The following is a 16,458-nucleotide window of genomic DNA, read 5'->3' on the forward strand; positions in this document are numbered from 1 at the left end:
TGTCTCAGTAGTCTTAAAATTATTATTCTCTATATTGTTTGGGATCTGTCTGTTCAAAAACTGTTAAACGGATGCAGAACTTTTGGCCCTGCAACCTTTGTTGGAAAATAAAGCCTAGGTTAGGATCAGAGATGAACATAGACATTGAAATTCAGGAACTCAGTGACCAGAACAGAGTTCCAATACATTTTTAGAAGCTGCTAGTGAAGTCATGGCTGGCATCCTCTGGAACTGGAAATTATTTACCGTTTCTGAAATCTGGTTATCTTTTGAGGGGTGAGCTGACAGGGATGTAAAAGAAGTGCTTGCGGGTGAGAGCATTCTGGCTTTGCAGCCATTAAACATTGTATCAGTACATTAAGTACTCTCATAGTTCACACTGTTGTAAGGGGATACACTGCTCCAGCAACTTCATTAAAGTTTTCTTTATCTTCCACAGAGAAGATGAGAGAGGTTGGTCAGGAACAAGCTGGTAAAGGCGCTAATGGACCAAAGCCCCATTTTACTTGATCTAAATTAGCTGAGTTCCTACAAATCAGGGCTGGTGAGGCAAGGTAGGGATGTGTGCATCAATGGAAACCAAACCCTATCAAGCCCACAATGTTTTTACATTAATCTGTGTATTATTTTGTCATGTCCATGAGGCTTAGCTGAGCAATATGTGTAGCTACAAAAATACTTTACAAGACCATATTAAAGAAAATATTTATTGTAAGATTCCTATTTCCTGACAAATACATCACTATCTTGGAGAATGATGTCCCAGACCTCTTCATGCCTGCCATAGCTCCTCAGGCAGGAGAAGGAGGAAAACAGATGTTGAGTTTTGTGGGGTTTTGTACAAAAAAAAAGCAAAGCAAAACCTTGTCTGAAATGCCTCCTGAATTATTAAAATTAACAATTTCATCAAGAAAAAGAAATGAATTATATTTGATTCTGTGTAATTGAAAAATGTTAGTTTTCTTTCCTAAGTTTATGTGCCTACAGCAGGTCCTAATAATCAGCAGAGGTTTTTACTATGACCTCCATTGTCTTTTTCTTTGATTCAAAAGGTGTATTCATTTGAAAGTTTCTTGGCTAAAATCCATTTTACTGCTTTTATAAAGTATTTAATAAAAAGATACTTTAATTTAAGAAAAAGATCTCTCTACTGTAGCTTTACTATGTTTTATATTTGGTTTTGGATAACCATAAAAGATTTTCTTTTAATTTTTTTCTGGGATTTTTCATATCCTTGCAGTAAATTTGTTACATTAATATATGTCACTACAATGGAGAGCCATCCTAGGAGATTACAAACCACTTCTTCCAAGTGCGGTTCTGCTGCTATGGGAATAGCAGCAATGGAATAGGTTCTCCAAGTATGTGAGGTCTTTAAGAAACTTTCATTAATCCTATGGCAGCTGAATTATTTTTTTCCTATGAGGCATTGCAGTGATCTGGTGCTGAAGGATGATACATGTAAAATCAAACAAAGAGTGTAGCAAAGGTGGTGTGTGCTGGGCAGACAACAGCAAATCACTGCTAAACAAATTTAGCATCTTGGGGCTGGTTCAGATCCTTAGGCTTGTACCATTTGAGGCTGATCAAATACTGCATATATAAGGACACTAGGAAAGAAATTCATTGTATGTGTTTACATTCAAATGCCCTCGGCTGAAGAAAGAGTTCAGCAAACACATCTTTGCTCCCTTGAGAGCACATTCAGAAAAGCTGTGCCCTTTGTTGGTTGATCTGCAGGTTTTTGAGGGGAAGCATCCCTAGCCTTTGGGTGAGACACCTGTAACAGCTGTGCTGGAAGTGCAAAATCCGCTCAGAGCATCTTCAAAAGCCTTAAAGCAGTTTAATCAAATAAACTTATTAGCATCTGTGAAGCCATCCTGCCAGTTTGGGTGGGCCTATGGCCAGAGAGAATGAGCCTATAGAAGCTTGTAGTTTCAAGGCTTTTACCTCTCTTCTTGTATTTGACATAGTTTGCAATCAGATGGAACATGACAGCAACAGCTTGACAAGCTGATAATACACTTCACTTACAAAATTCATGTGCTAGGACTGTAAACACTTTTTTTTTTTAAGCTATGTCATGTTTATGCATATCACAAGGATTTTTTTCTTCAGTGGATCTGCTCTAGAAAGTCTGAGGAGATCTAGCATTTTTATATTTTAAAGTATGACTGATATTTTTACAGCCCCTAAGAATAAGTTTGACTTTGCCCAGTCACACTAATTTATTTGGACAGTCATTCAAATACAAAGTACAGGCTGAAAGAAGTTATCTTATTACTTGCTCCTTAAGGCATGTGGGCCCCATTTCCCTGACATTAGGGTGTTTCATAAGCTGTTATTATTTACCATATGGATATGGTAAAAAAATAAAAGGAGATGGAAAGAAAATCAGGTTTTTTAGGTCTTAAGAGTCCAAGAGAAAGAATTTCATTAGAAAAGTCATTTGTGTTGTAAAAAAGGTTCTTGATCACTAAGAAAATCCTGCAGTAGCTTCTAGGGATGTTTCAAGGAAAACTGAAGGAGCTTCTGTTGATGTAATATCAGAACAAACACAGAACTCCTGTGTTGGAGTGTCATGCTGGACTGACTGGTAGCTGTGAATCTGTCATCATATGAGGCTGTTCTTCCACACTGAAACTGAATAGTGCTATATGGTTTTTTTCCTCTGAGTCAAATCTTGTTGCCTTTAGACATTTTGACTCATTTTTACTTGAGTAAAATTCTGCCTAAAAATGTCTGAGCAATGACAAAGCTGTGAAAATCCCCATGTATGCTCTGCATCTGGCTTGTGAACATAGGAGGTGGGTGTTCAAACACTTTCTTTACCATCCTCTTCCAGAAAAGCCCATGTGGGTTTTCAGAGGCATTCATCTCTATGGAGTCAGTTGTGGGAGGCAAGGAACAAGGATTCAGACTGCGTTATCCTCATTCAAAATAGAGGAAAGCATAATAAATTAATAGAATCTGAGTCCTTCCAGACTTTCCTTCCATTTTGAAGAATCCTTCTTTAGGAATCACATTTAAGAACACTACGAACATTGTTATGTACAAATATACACTTATATCAGCCTTTTGTATCCTCTAAAGCTGTATGTCTGCAATTGCTTGTCTCTCCCTACGTAAGAGGACAAGCCTTGCTTTCAAGGATATTTTCCAAGAAAATTTGAGGGCTGAATGCACTGGAAGGACTTTTCCTCTCTCTTTTTTTCTATTTGAGGGAGAAAGAGGAGTTGAAAAGTAAAATTTTCAAGCTATACATATGCTTGTTTGAAAACTATCCCTACAACTATTTTAATAAGTGAAATATTATTTTATACAGCCTGAGGTTCTTCTCTAACAGTCTCTTAGATTTGTGTGTTTATTTAACCAGTTAAATCTCTAGCTTAAATAGTCATATTTTTACTCTCAATCTCTGGTTAATCTGCCATTTTATCTGGGAGACAATGCATTTTATTTTGTTCCTACCTTATATTAAAGTCAATGTTGTGTACAAAACCTTAACAATTGTTCATCTGATGCAATTAATTGCCTTACTGGATACACATGGTATGGAGTGAACTCTTTTTTCTGAATGTCAAATTAGATTTGGGAAATGTTCCTGCTATATTTGTCCCTGGAAAACACTGTACAGAAAATCACATCTATTAAAAATGCACTCATTACCAAATTCAAGGAAGCTAAGTTTTTGAATGAATAGCACCTAATCAAGCAATGTGTCATAAAATGCAGTAACTAAAGAAAACCAAAGTAAAACATTCACTTTCATTATTGAACATTTTTAGCTTTATTATTATAATAGAATTACAGTCTGACATAAAATAAAGAGCTTTTGCTAAACTCTGTAAAGCAATACATGCTTCTGCCATAAACAACCTCTATTAGATTTAGGTTTTATTGCCACATCACTGCACTGAGGTGCAATAAACATTCAATGTCATCTTTTTAAAATTATCTCAGGAGTAAACAGAAACTGTCCTCTATAAGAGTGTATCATTATTTTCAAGGAAGACTTACTATTATTACATGGTTTAGCAAAGCATTGTAAAAAAGCTACATAGAGAATACCTTGTCTTTGATAAACTGTGCAGTCAAGTTTATACAGTATAATACTATTGGCATAGACTAACTAAGAGGTGATATAATGCAATCGTTGCATAGCAAAAAGCAGACTAGTTAAGTAATATTCACATCTAATGTGCAAAATGCAGACCAAAAGGTAGCTATGAAAAGGTAGCTAGAAAGATAAAATGTCCTAAATGAACACACTAGTTTAATGCCAAAAATAACAAGATAAACAAGTACACAGAAGTTAAAGAGCCATAGTTTATTTTTTTCTATACATATATCTACACATGATACCAGAGATGAAACATCCCCTTTTAAATAAGTTCCAATCAGATAACTTACCAAGTTTAGACGGGACTAAATTTTAGACAATGAAGCATTATTAAAAAAAAAAATCTCTAAATAAAACATTAAATATTTTCTTTTGTAGATAGAGAATATCAACTTTTTGATTTATTAAGAATTTAGAAATCTCTGCCTATTAAACTTGACTCTCAGTAGCTGTTTTTCTGGATGCCCATGTAGCATTGTTTCAAAATCCATTCAATACCATATATTACATTTTTTTAATTGATGCTTGCAAATATCCACCATTCTTCCAATGTCTTTGAAAAAACTTTATCTGAAAGTTTACTTCTAAGAATCAGCAGTAATGATACTGACTATAATTTTTTTAAAGGGAGCACAATACCTGCAAAATGGACATCTTGTATTTAAAGCCCTTACATATTGTTCCTACAAATATATTGCTACAGTAAAAATGAAATGTAGTAAGTTTACTCAATAAAATCTATTTTCCTGTACATTCTTTTATGTATGACTTCTTTGTATTTAATGCTACATATATTACATCACTTATTGTAACAGTTATGTTTCAGGAAATATAGCAGTAATATACAGATGAATTTCTGTCTTAACAAATATTTCACCATTTTTACCTACCAAATATAATCCCATACTTCAGTGTTTATGCATGACCTGAGCAGACCAGTCGTTAATCTAATAGTATACAATGGATGACATTGTCAAATTGCAAGCTGCTGTACACTTAACCACTTTACAAATGGAATAAATTCCAAGCACTTTCTGCTTATTTGTTTTTGTAAGCTTTCCAGTACCACTTATTTATTTCTTCTCCTTTAATCCAGGCTCTAAATATGTTTTATAGAACATTTAACAACATATTAAGAGCTAAGAGGTGAATCCTACACAATGTTTTAAGAACACAACTTTAAAAAAGTAAAAAAATGTACAATCTCATGCTGCTTATTTACAGATATTATTTAAATACTATATTTTATCTTTCTGCTATTCATAAATCTCAGTCCAAAGCTTCTTTTAATGTATCATTTTATAAAAGAATACATTCAACATATCTAGAGCTTGCAAAAATTTTGTTGTGTGTTTTTTTTTGTTTTAACCCCCTAAAACATAGTGATGAGTAAAAGCTATCTTTAAAGCATCCAGGAATTGTTTGGATTACACAGGTGATAGTAGAAATTTGGGATCTGCACTTGGTTGTGCAACAGGTTTTTAATCTAGTCTAGTGACAACTTAATGCTTGGAACAAGCCTGCAGTAAGAGAGCAGATTAAAGCATTTGTTACCATTAGATCTTATGTGCTATACAGTGACAAACTGTACCTAGAGTGAGTAGATTACCTTTCTCATTAAAGACTATTTAATATTATAAGTCAGGTAGTTTGGAACATAGAAGAGAAAAGGGATTATGAAAATAACATATCTTATGGGAATCAGCAAATGGAAAATTTTACATCCTTGAAAAGATTATAAACAGTGGCTGAATAAATGATACTGTCTAGAGTGTGCATCAGGAATGTCATAAAGAGTATTTCCCCCCTCCCTACAATCCTCTGAATAAAAATATCTTTTTCATGTACATATACAATATCTTTTGGGGACATTCAGTACTAAGCTTGCTACAAATAGTTTCTTTTTTTTTCTGCCCTCCCATTACTTTATAACTCTTTTCCATTTCTAAAATCACTTTTCCAAAGTATATAGTTTATAATGTTCTCTCCCTCACATACAGGTTTTTTAAATATACAGATATATTTTACCTTTAGCTAACTAAAGAAACCTTTATTTTCTTTAAGACAGAGGCAATGAAGTAAATGGGAATTACCATATGTGAAAAAGGAAAGCAATTCCCAGAGCAAAAGACAAAACAGAAATATACGAATAAATGAGGTTATTGATGTGGAGTTTGAACTTTTAGCTGGGGCTCCCGGTTTAGATAGGTAGCCCAATAGACTAAGTTAAAGATTCCAAAAAGCAATGGGAAGGCTATTCTTGATAGCCGATCAATTTTACTGACACTGTTAAAAGTTTTCTTGGGTTCTGCAGGTTTTGTTTCTGGCTTAACTTCTTTGGGCTCAATCGTTGCACTTTTAGCAATGGTTGCCAGCCCAGGGTCCCTTGCAATATTAGGGGTGTAGCTCGTAGCTGCAGCTGTGTATGTGTTGTTTTTCTTGATGAGAGGATCCTTCACTTTCTTTGGCTGAAGAAAGAAGAAAATATTTTATTCTTAATATCTTCTGAACAGATGAAATTATGAAAAAGCACTGTAACATTTTGCAATTAATTGAATTCATACCACAAAGTGTAATAAGCTGTAAGAGAGAAGTTAGTTCTGGATATTTAACTCATGCAAAATATTTAGGTGACAACAAAGACAAAATCATCCATTTGTATTACTTGTATTAGGTAAACCATATTAGATGATAGATAAAATATAATGAGACCTGATAGCTAGGCTCACTGGCAAAATCACCTTTAAAGATAATCTGCAGTGAAAAACCACTCGTATTTCAATATTCCCTTATTCAACTGTTTTCCTTGATCAGGATGAAAACTTGTAAGATGCCAAATTCTTAATGTAGCTTTCCAACATTACGACAAATATTATGATATGAAGACTTTTAACATAATTCATACAGAAAAATACACACTAAATTATCATGTAACCATGCACTAAAGGAGTGGTTTATGCAATAAGATGCAAAGCTGCCAGTATTCTACTCACTAATGGTTTACACCAAGGGCAAGTGCATTATGGATTAGGAACTTAATGTTCTTGTTTGAGTGTTACAGTCAGATCATCATGGCTGAGATGGCATTCTATATACAAAGACTTTAATATCTGTATGACTTTTTCATCCACCTACTTATATTGTTAAAGCAGGAATATATTGAATATCTTTTGAGGGAGGAGGACTTATTGATCTTATTTAAACTTATTTTATCCCTAGGTCCTTATATTTTCTAGTATTCTATATTTGTGATCTAGTTGTAGGAAAAAATTTAAATTTTGACATCTGGGCATACCAGTTAGAATTCAACTGTCCCAGTTTCTGGCAGACCAAACCCCTTCTTCAGCCACTGCCCAAGGATAAACACAGAAGAGAGAGGTAGTGGGTCATTAAGAAGGTGTAAGTATTTGTCCAATCATGAGAAAAAAAACCCAACAACAAAACATATAGCAAAAACCAATTCTAACAGTTTAGAAAAATCTTCAGGCAGTATTTGCCACAAAACGAAAGGCAAATGTTATCCCTTTAGTCCTCTTGGGATGGAGGGAAAGATATGGTTGAAGAGAAAATATCAGTGGAATTTGATCTATTATGTCATTTCACAAGACAGCAAACACAATTCTCTGCTTTCAAGAAGCAGCTGTCCCAGGGAGGCAATATTTTTTATGTGGTCACAGTACTTTTAATGACAGATCAACTATAGGCTAATGGCTACTTTGACCCCCTAATAGTGGAGTTTTGATAAAAAATTCTCGTTCAAGACGTGAACATTTCACGGAGTGGACAGCTCCTGTGGGACACCTGGGAAGAGAAAACGTAGCTGCAAAAGCATGAGGGCAAGTGGGAAGATGCTTGTGGAGGAACGGCTTGGAGCCCCATGCTGGAAGGAAATGTATGCTCAAATGTTAAAATTATGCTACTTAGTAAGGCAAGGGATTCACCTAATGACTCTGATGTAGATGTTCTTTAATTCATGGCAATAAAATTCTTAGCTTTGGGCCAGAAAAAGCTTCAAATCTTTTTAGAATATTTCTACTGAAAAGGAGGAACAAAGAGGTTGAAAAAACATTAAAAAAAAAAATGCATGTCAGAATTTTTTTTCCCTGCCCCCCCTCCCCTCCCAGGTGGGGAAGCTGCTAACATGGTTGCTGAGTGTGAAAGCCAGTCCTGTTTGTTTCTTATTCAGATACTCTGGAGAGCAGCAATAAATCCAGCAGACAAAGAGCAGCTTCACTGACGTCTCAGAGGAAACCCTTTCTATGGATTTAAATGTCACTAGTAATCTGATGCACAGAAAACATTGGCACCAGCCTGGGCCTTAATATTTCATGTCAAACTCAACTTCATGAAAAAGCAGTATGACAGCTAATTAGAGCTCTAAATTCGTTTAAGCTATGATGCTCTGATCATTGTGAGCTTGCCTTGCTTGCTTTTCCTCACTGCAGAAAACTTACATCACCAGGTACAAGCAAATGACACGTAAAGCCCCTTACCTGCTGAGGAACACAAAGCCATAAATCTTCCAGTGTTTTAAGCAGAGTTTATTGGTGTGGGTGTTTTTTAGAATGTAATTTTCTTTGTAACAAACGAAACAGCTCATTATAGTAACTACATTACAAGGGAGGATAAATTAGCAAGGCAGTATTTAGTATTTAAGGATACAGTTCTATCAGTACAGCTCATTTTTATAACAAATGCAATGAAAACAGGAAAAAAATAATCAAAAAAATTATTTTCAGTGAAAGCATCATCAATAACTGAAAGCTCAACATTCAGCAGCAGTTGTGCAACTCATTACTGTAAGTTTGTTTTGTTACTTCACTTGTTTGTTCTACAATACTTTTGTATTAGTTGTCATTGCATAAATGCCCTAATTTAATTTGGGTTTTTTTTCCCTGACTTATGCAACTAAAATACATAAATAGTATATAGGCCTATAATCCTGAATTAAAAACATATCTTTGCATACCAGTGAGTTACATCTGCTCCTCCACATATCTGTTCTGTTGAATCTCTAGTCTGTGAATGCTCATGATAACCAGTTTGGCAAGTTAAAATAACCCAGCCAAATGAGCTTGCTCACAGAAGAAGCTGACATGGTAACTCATAGGAAATGGGAAACTTCTTCATCCTCTAAATGTCCTCAACAATTTCTTGGTGCACTTGTGATTTACAGACCAGGTCTCATCCCAGAAAAAGGAATCAGTGCAAGTTTTCTCTAGTGCATTCAGGGAGGTACGGATCAGGATTGCACACTCCCAGCACAGGTCTCAATGTCTCCTTCTAAACAAACACATATTTCCTACAGTTAAGAAAGGAAGAAAGAACTCCTGTGATGATTTTTTTGGTCATGATGATAGAGCAGCCCTTCTGAACTTCATGTTGGGGAGCACTATACCTTGGGAACTGTCAAATACTGCAGCCACAAGATTTTTTTCCTACATATATACTAAGACATCCACACTTTCTCTTGTTCAAACACAAAAAATTAATTGCCTTCCCTAAAAATTATACACATTCATCTTTTTTTCTGCTCAGTTGCAGAAATCAAAATCTCAGTAGAATATTTCATTATTAATAGCATTAAGTATCATCCAGTATGTCAGAAGTAGTATTTAGGTACTCAATGTCTAAGTAATCATGGTGTAGAAATGCTATGTGTGGACACAGAAGGAAACTCTTTTGGAGTAATAACTGCTCTACATAATAAGAATTTTTAGTGTGCTAAACCCTCTCCCACAGAGTGACCAGGCATGGCCGAGTATGATGTTTTGGGATGGGTATGAGGGTGTTACCTTTTCTGGAACGACGCTTTTGCCATCCCACGCGTACCCTCTCTTGGTGAAATAATTGACTGTGGCAAACTCGATAAGTGCTGAGAAGACGAAGGCGTAGCATACAGCTATGAACCAATCCATAGCCGTGGCATAGGCCACCTTGGGCAGCGAGTTCCTCGCACTGATGCTCAGCGTAGTCATTGTCAGCACAGTTGTCACTCCTGCAAAGCAAAGAGTTTGTGTCTTCAGGGCAGGGGCTGGTTTTTGTGCTTCATTTCCCAGCTGCTGCTATAGGTGGGAAAGCCTTTTCTTACACCCCTGGTTCTTACAAACTTCACCACCTGAGTTCAGTTTCTAATTGAGGATATCAGATTTCACGTTCTGTGGAAGTTGCAGGATTTTCAAAACATTTTTCCTGCTTTTATTATTCGATGTTGTTATAGTAGAATATTATTTTTGAAGCTGGAATAGAAATATGATTTGTGAACTACTTGTATTTGAAGGATTTGTGAAACACTTCCTGCTATTTGAAGGATCATTGTCGCTGTTCTTTATTCATGCCCTGCAAATTGTACTACAGATGTAACAATTTAAGATCTTTAGTTTTTTCTTGCAGCATTTCTGGGATACTTAGAAAACTAAAAAACTTGTTTCAGCTTATTTGGGATATTATACTTCAAAGGTATACTCAAGGGCACCAAGATTTATGTGTTATTTCATTTTTTTAAATTGTTGTTTTTACAGATTTCTGTCCCTTTGTTCACTGACTCCCTGAAAATAGCAAAGACTTTATGTAAGAACAAAGACAATGTAATTTGCATTTCTGATATCAGAGCTTCTCACTGCTGAACCTTTCCTCTTACCTGGCCCCAGAGAGCAAGCAGGACTGTACTGAATTCACTCTGCTTGCAGCTGCTTAGAAAAATTAATCTCCAGGTGCACACAAGGCATTTACATCAAATCACATGTCCACAAGTTACCTTGACAACTGCACTGTCAGGTCTTGAATGTGTCTGGTGAGTTCATCTTCACTGCACTGAGTGTTAGTGGAAATGAGCAGTGGTCTAAAATAGGCCAATCAATGAACAACATATTTACATTGTAGTGTGAAGAGCTTGAATTATTAGTGCCTAATGAAGAAGCAATTTCTCTTTCCTGAGACACAACCAAATGGGTTTTTTTGACTTATTACTAATGAGCTTATGGTTCTCTTACATAGTAGCAAAAAAAAAAAAAAAAATTATAATTTTTATTATCTGTGGTACTAAGTGGGGTAAAAGATGAAAGTTGTGCTTCTGTGTGTATATGCATTCATGTAAGATGTTCTGAAACTGTTCTTTTTGAAATGAAAAAGCTATCTTGATACATAATGATGGAGTAAACACAAGAGTATTTGCTAAATAACTGCCTTCTAAAAGAAAAACTGAGAAATTTGTGGGTTCTTGAGCCTGTGAAGATAGCAGTTTGAAAATTGTGCAGTATTATATATTATTCATTGAGACTAGAAAATTCTGTTCTCCATTTAGTGACAGTGAAGTACAGCATTTCAAACTGATGATCAGACATTTCTTTTTAAATGGTATGTGCAAAAAGAGGTAAAATAGTTACAATTTCAATAGCTTTGACTATAAAGGGCCATAAAAGTCCCTAGTAGAGTAGTTCTCAGCAAAGCTGATGTTAAAAATTCTGAATTAATTTTAGTAGCTAATCTAAACAATATTATGTAAATCAAATTTAATTATACCATAGTCTAAACCACTGTTCTGTAAATACACATCTGTATATCAATGGAAAGCCATTGCTTGGTTCATGAGGTCTAAGGTTATGCAAGTTGTGATTGATTTCTAGAATAAACTGGAAAACTAAAGCAGAGCTGTGAAGGATGCAAGAAAAGATCCATAAAAATAGCTCTTGTTCAACAAGAGTTTCAGAGGCTGCATTTCTCAGCACTGGCTCTCTGGCTTTGCCATTTCCAGAATAAATGGGTTCATTCTCTTTGGCAAAGCCAGAGGGCCTAAAGCATCCCGCCCTTGCAGTGCTCTGAGGCAGTGAAACGAGTGTCAAAGCCAGTTTGTCTGGGGGTGCTTCTACCTCCTGCCAAAGGTGTTCAGCAGTCCCATCTGGATATCATCAAAGACTAGGTCACATAGCAGAAATATCAGGCTGTAGTTTTCCTTAATGAAAATTTGGTGGGTTTTTTTTTTTAAGTATGTACTTGACTTGGATTAATATCTTCAAAGAATATGAAAGTTGTTTGTTTCTAATTTTAAGATAAGCATTTGCAAGCAGTGGTTAAACTCTAGGGATCAGCTGTATAAACTTGAGAGTCCTTTCGATTGCCTTCTCACTGCATTCCTTGAGTGCATGTATTCACTGATGCACAATAAATTGTTGCTGATCTCAACAGTAGCCTGTAAAAGTGATTAAGGAAAAAAAATTTAAAGTAAGAATTTCCAGAGGGCCTAAAGATGTCAAATGATGGATACCCTTTGATTAAAGCCTTTTTGATAATCTCATGATTAACATTATTGCCATTGTCAGAGATGTTTTATTCATATTCTGATTACTTTGGAAAATACAAATGGTAATAGATGGCTTGAGGTATTTTCAGGTCTCTTTTTACAAAGAGTTTATCAGTTTCAGATCAGTTTAAAAGCTTTGGACCTATGTCTTCACAATGAAATTTGTCAGCTCTTGTGTACTGTACCATGTCTAGGCTTACACCGTTCTCCAATACTGCTTTTACCATAACATTTCTGAAACCAAATTGCCTCATTATTGCCAGGAGGCTTATAGGTCTTGCTTACCAAATACAGTTCTTGCTGGAACAGATTCTCTGTTAAGCCAGAAGGACACCTGTGACAGTATCACTGTCATGATGCATGGCAGATAAGTCTGGATGACAAAGTAACCAATCTTCCTCTTCAAATGAAAATGTGTAGTCATAACAACATATTCCCCTAAAACCAAGAAAAAAGAACATTAAAGCTTTTATAAATATACAAATCAGAGGTCTTTATAGGAAGTATTTTTTTTTATTATATTAACTCCTATTGTAAATAGAAGTCCTCAAATCAAAGTGGGTCAGCTTTAAAGAAAACACTTAATAAACCGGGTGCGTTTTTTAAATTTTTCCCTAATAATACAAAATTAGACATTTCTGGGAAATGCTAAGTAAATGTACATATTTTCATCTCTGCTGAATAGTGAATGAAAGCCTGCATTAACTGATGGCTGTTCAAAGCTCTTGTGGAAGAAGATGGACAGCCACCACAGCATACCCATGTAAACATCATCTAAAAACTAAATCAAGACAGGCTCCCGGAAGTGTTTTTGTTGGGCCAAGCTTAAGATGTAATTGCTGATGTGATGTTATCTGCATTACCACTGTCAGTGCTTTATGTACTCTGAAGTGTCCCTGTTCAGCTAATTTAGTACCTTAGTAAATTATTATTCTCTCCTGAAGTAAATTATTACTGCAAGAATAACACACAATATTTTCATTAGCACTAATGCTTTTGGATCTAAAAAATCATATGAGCTGGGTACTACAAATGCTATGAAAAGGAATTGTTATATATATAAATACATTTTATTTATACTTTTAATAATTAAATATAAATATATTTAATATTCTACTATACCAATGTCGTTCCATAAACTTTTCTTGCCAGCAGAGCAAATAATGCTCATTTTCAGATCATTATTTATATAATTTAAAATGGATTTTGAAAAACAGTATATTCTCCAAAGATTGAAAAAAACTTTTTTTTTTTTTTTTTTTTTTAGTAGACTGGTTCTTCTTATGCAATAAACACCTTAGGAATGAAACAAGAAGACACATAACTGAATGGACACTTCTGTCTATATCAGAGATGATGTGAAATTACTGTAGTTCTATTTTAAAATGCAGGCAGCTGGAAGGAGAAAACTGCTCTTGTACAAGAAAAGCTTAAACTTGTTTGAAAAACTATGTCTAGACATTGATTACTTATGCATTAAGCATGTCAAATGCCCATTTCTGTTATGCAGAGTCCAGAAGAACATTAATTTGAACAATCTTGCTCAACATCTAACCCCAAGGAAAGCTTATTTATAAGATGTGACAATACTCCTGGTATGTTTCAATATAAAAGACAGTAGCAAAGAGGGAAAAGAGAATAAATTTTAAATTGAGAGGAAAAGCAAAGGATATACAAGGAAATCTTTTTATTTCAAAAATAGGAGTGGCTATAGTATAGTGGGAATTATTACTTGAACTTTGCTCATCTTTTTTTAATTTTCACTGAAACAACCTCCTTCTCCTCTGTACGAGAGATTATGATTTTACGAAGGGTGCCAGTCTTGGCTAGGAGAGCCAATAATTTAATTTTATCTACTTAAAATATGATGTGGGAAGCTCTTCTAATGCAATCAGATATAGAATGTGCACAACGGTATGTCAGAATTAATTTAGTGATTGTAGATGGCAAGCTAAGAATACAGAGTGAACACACCACTGTACTCTGAAGCTTTATTTAGCTGCTTAAATTATCAAAGTATTTTTAACCTCTGGAAAAATGAGAACAAGATCCAAAGCATAAAGGCAATTAAAAAGACAGGGATTACTCTGGTCTGTTAAGCACTGCAGCAGGTCTCAGCTGGAAATTATCTAAAGGTAACGCTGGGAAGAGTGAATTAGGCAAAGCAGAGGCCTGGAATAATGCTCTGCACTTCAGTTACAAGGCAAAACCATGCTCTCAAGTTTCCACAGTACCAATGGACTGCACTTATTGGACAGTCTCTTATTAAAAGGTAGTAGATGTTTGATAAGATTGATTGAAATTACTCTAGGACATGAAAGCACTCCAGTTACTTACTGAATCTTTAGCTTCCCATATTTTACGGCTTTCTTTAATTGAATAGCGTTGCCACGTTTGTGACAGCTGCTGATCTGACTCTTGTAACTTCCCAATTCCTCTGTAATTCTATCTTGAAAGCATTGCAATACAGCCATAAAATTCCCTACAATCTAAAATTTCAAATAGCTCTTGAGCAAAATATTGCCTATATTCACAGTGTCTGATTGCTAGTGCTGATTTCACAAGTTGTAGCTAATGCATATGATATTGTCTTATCGCTTATCTTTTCTTATCCAAGGAAGTTAGAAAGGTATTTCTTCTTAGCTTAATCTTAATTCCTGAAGTCTACAAATAACTGTGTTGTGCAGATAAATCTGGTTTTCATTTTATTTATTCCAAGAAGTTTAAATTAGTTCATATGTAATGCATGATAGGAAGCATTTAGAAGTTGTCAAACAAGTTCTGCATCTATATTAACTTAATTTTTGAATGACTGTCCATGTTGGAACATTTCCAGAGGTCTGGAAGAGTCTGTATCTGTGTTCAGTGCTTCTGTAGCTGCAGTTTTTAATCAGCCCTTAATTCTACAGTATACTGCAATAATTGAGTCAAATGTGCAGGTGCTATAAACTAACCTGTGCCCTTAGAAGAAAGTAGTTGATAATTCAGTAAAGTTACATTAAAGCTATTTCTCAGTGGTTTGTAAACTATTTGTAAAAAGCCAGATTTATCAGCACCTAAAGTTAATGTGCATCACATCAAAAGTAAGGTTTGAGGTGGGGACTGAGTTAGAGCTATAACAATACTTTTCCTATTACTGTAAGTAGAGACATAGGCTTTCCTTGCCATTAATTTAAAACAACGTATTTATCATTTCATATTTATGCCATGTAACTCAGTAAAAAAAACTCTTAAGAACAACATTATCTCTGTAGATTTACAAAAGATAAGAAAAAAATAGACTGTTTTGAGTTTGAATCCTGATGATTCTCAGTGCAAAGCAATGTTTTCAAGGTGGCAAAGTAATTCTATATAAATAGAAACTTGCACAAGCCCTTTAAGTGTTTGTTAAGTGCTCACAAAAAGGATCATTTTAAACTCTTTCTGAGTCAATATGAATCTATAACTGGAGAGTGACACAAATTTTACATGCAAGTAAAAAATGGATGACTCTGCTTAAACAAAACAGCAGCAGCAATAATTATCATTTCACTTAATACTATTTTTAAGCCTGTAGTACCTGTATATTCCATTGCTAGAGTAGATGAATAAACTATACAATAAAAAAAGTTTTCTTGTTTGAAGCTTCTCTTGTCATTAAAAAAACAGTGTTTGTAGTTATCTTGCTCTATATCCATAAATAAGAATTGCAGGTGGCCTACTAGCCAAGGAAGAAATTAAAGAAGAAAAAAGCACTCTATAGATTGTGTTGGTTTTGCAGGGCCTGGTTTTGGTAGCAGGGCAGCCACAGAGGTGGCTTCTGTGAGAAGCTGCTGGAAGATTCAACTACGTCCAGCAGAGCCAATCCCTGATGGCTCTGAAGATGAACGCGCTGCTGGCCAAAGCTGGGTGAATTAGAGATGACAGTAAAACCTCTGTGATAACACATTTAAGAAGAAAATCAAAACAAAGTACACCCAGTTTTTCTTCTAGTCAGAGAAGAGGAGGTGAGAACATGTGAGAGAAACAACAGGGACACACCAAGGTCAGTGAAGAA

The 16,458-nt window shown here is 35.1% G+C and overlaps 1 protein-coding gene across 3 annotated transcripts in view; it reads right to left on the bottom strand.

The window, feature by feature from the left end:
- Positions 1–3,766: 3,766 nt before the first annotated feature.
- The window catches only part of GABRA1 (gamma-aminobutyric acid type A receptor subunit alpha1), a 42,785-nt gene continuing 30,093 nt past the window's right edge, over positions 3,767–16,458 (bottom strand). For all 3 annotated transcript variants that reach the window (XM_039559368.1, XM_039559369.1, XM_010406250.3), the window contains exons 8-10: positions 12,708–12,860; positions 9,919–10,121; positions 3,767–6,591 (exon numbers count right to left, since the gene is read on the bottom strand). In XM_039559368.1, the coding sequence (XP_039415302.1) occupies positions 6,283–6,591; positions 9,919–10,121; positions 12,708–12,860 (665 nt within the window). In that variant the 3' untranslated portion in view covers positions 3,767–6,282. The remainder of the gene's footprint in view (positions 6,592–9,918; positions 10,122–12,707; positions 12,861–16,458) is intronic.

Source organism: Corvus cornix, chromosome 13 (genome assembly GCF_000738735.6).
Source record: "Corvus cornix cornix isolate S_Up_H32 chromosome 13, ASM73873v5, whole genome shotgun sequence".
Lineage (NCBI taxonomy): Eukaryota > Metazoa > Chordata > Aves > Passeriformes > Corvidae > Corvus > Corvus cornix.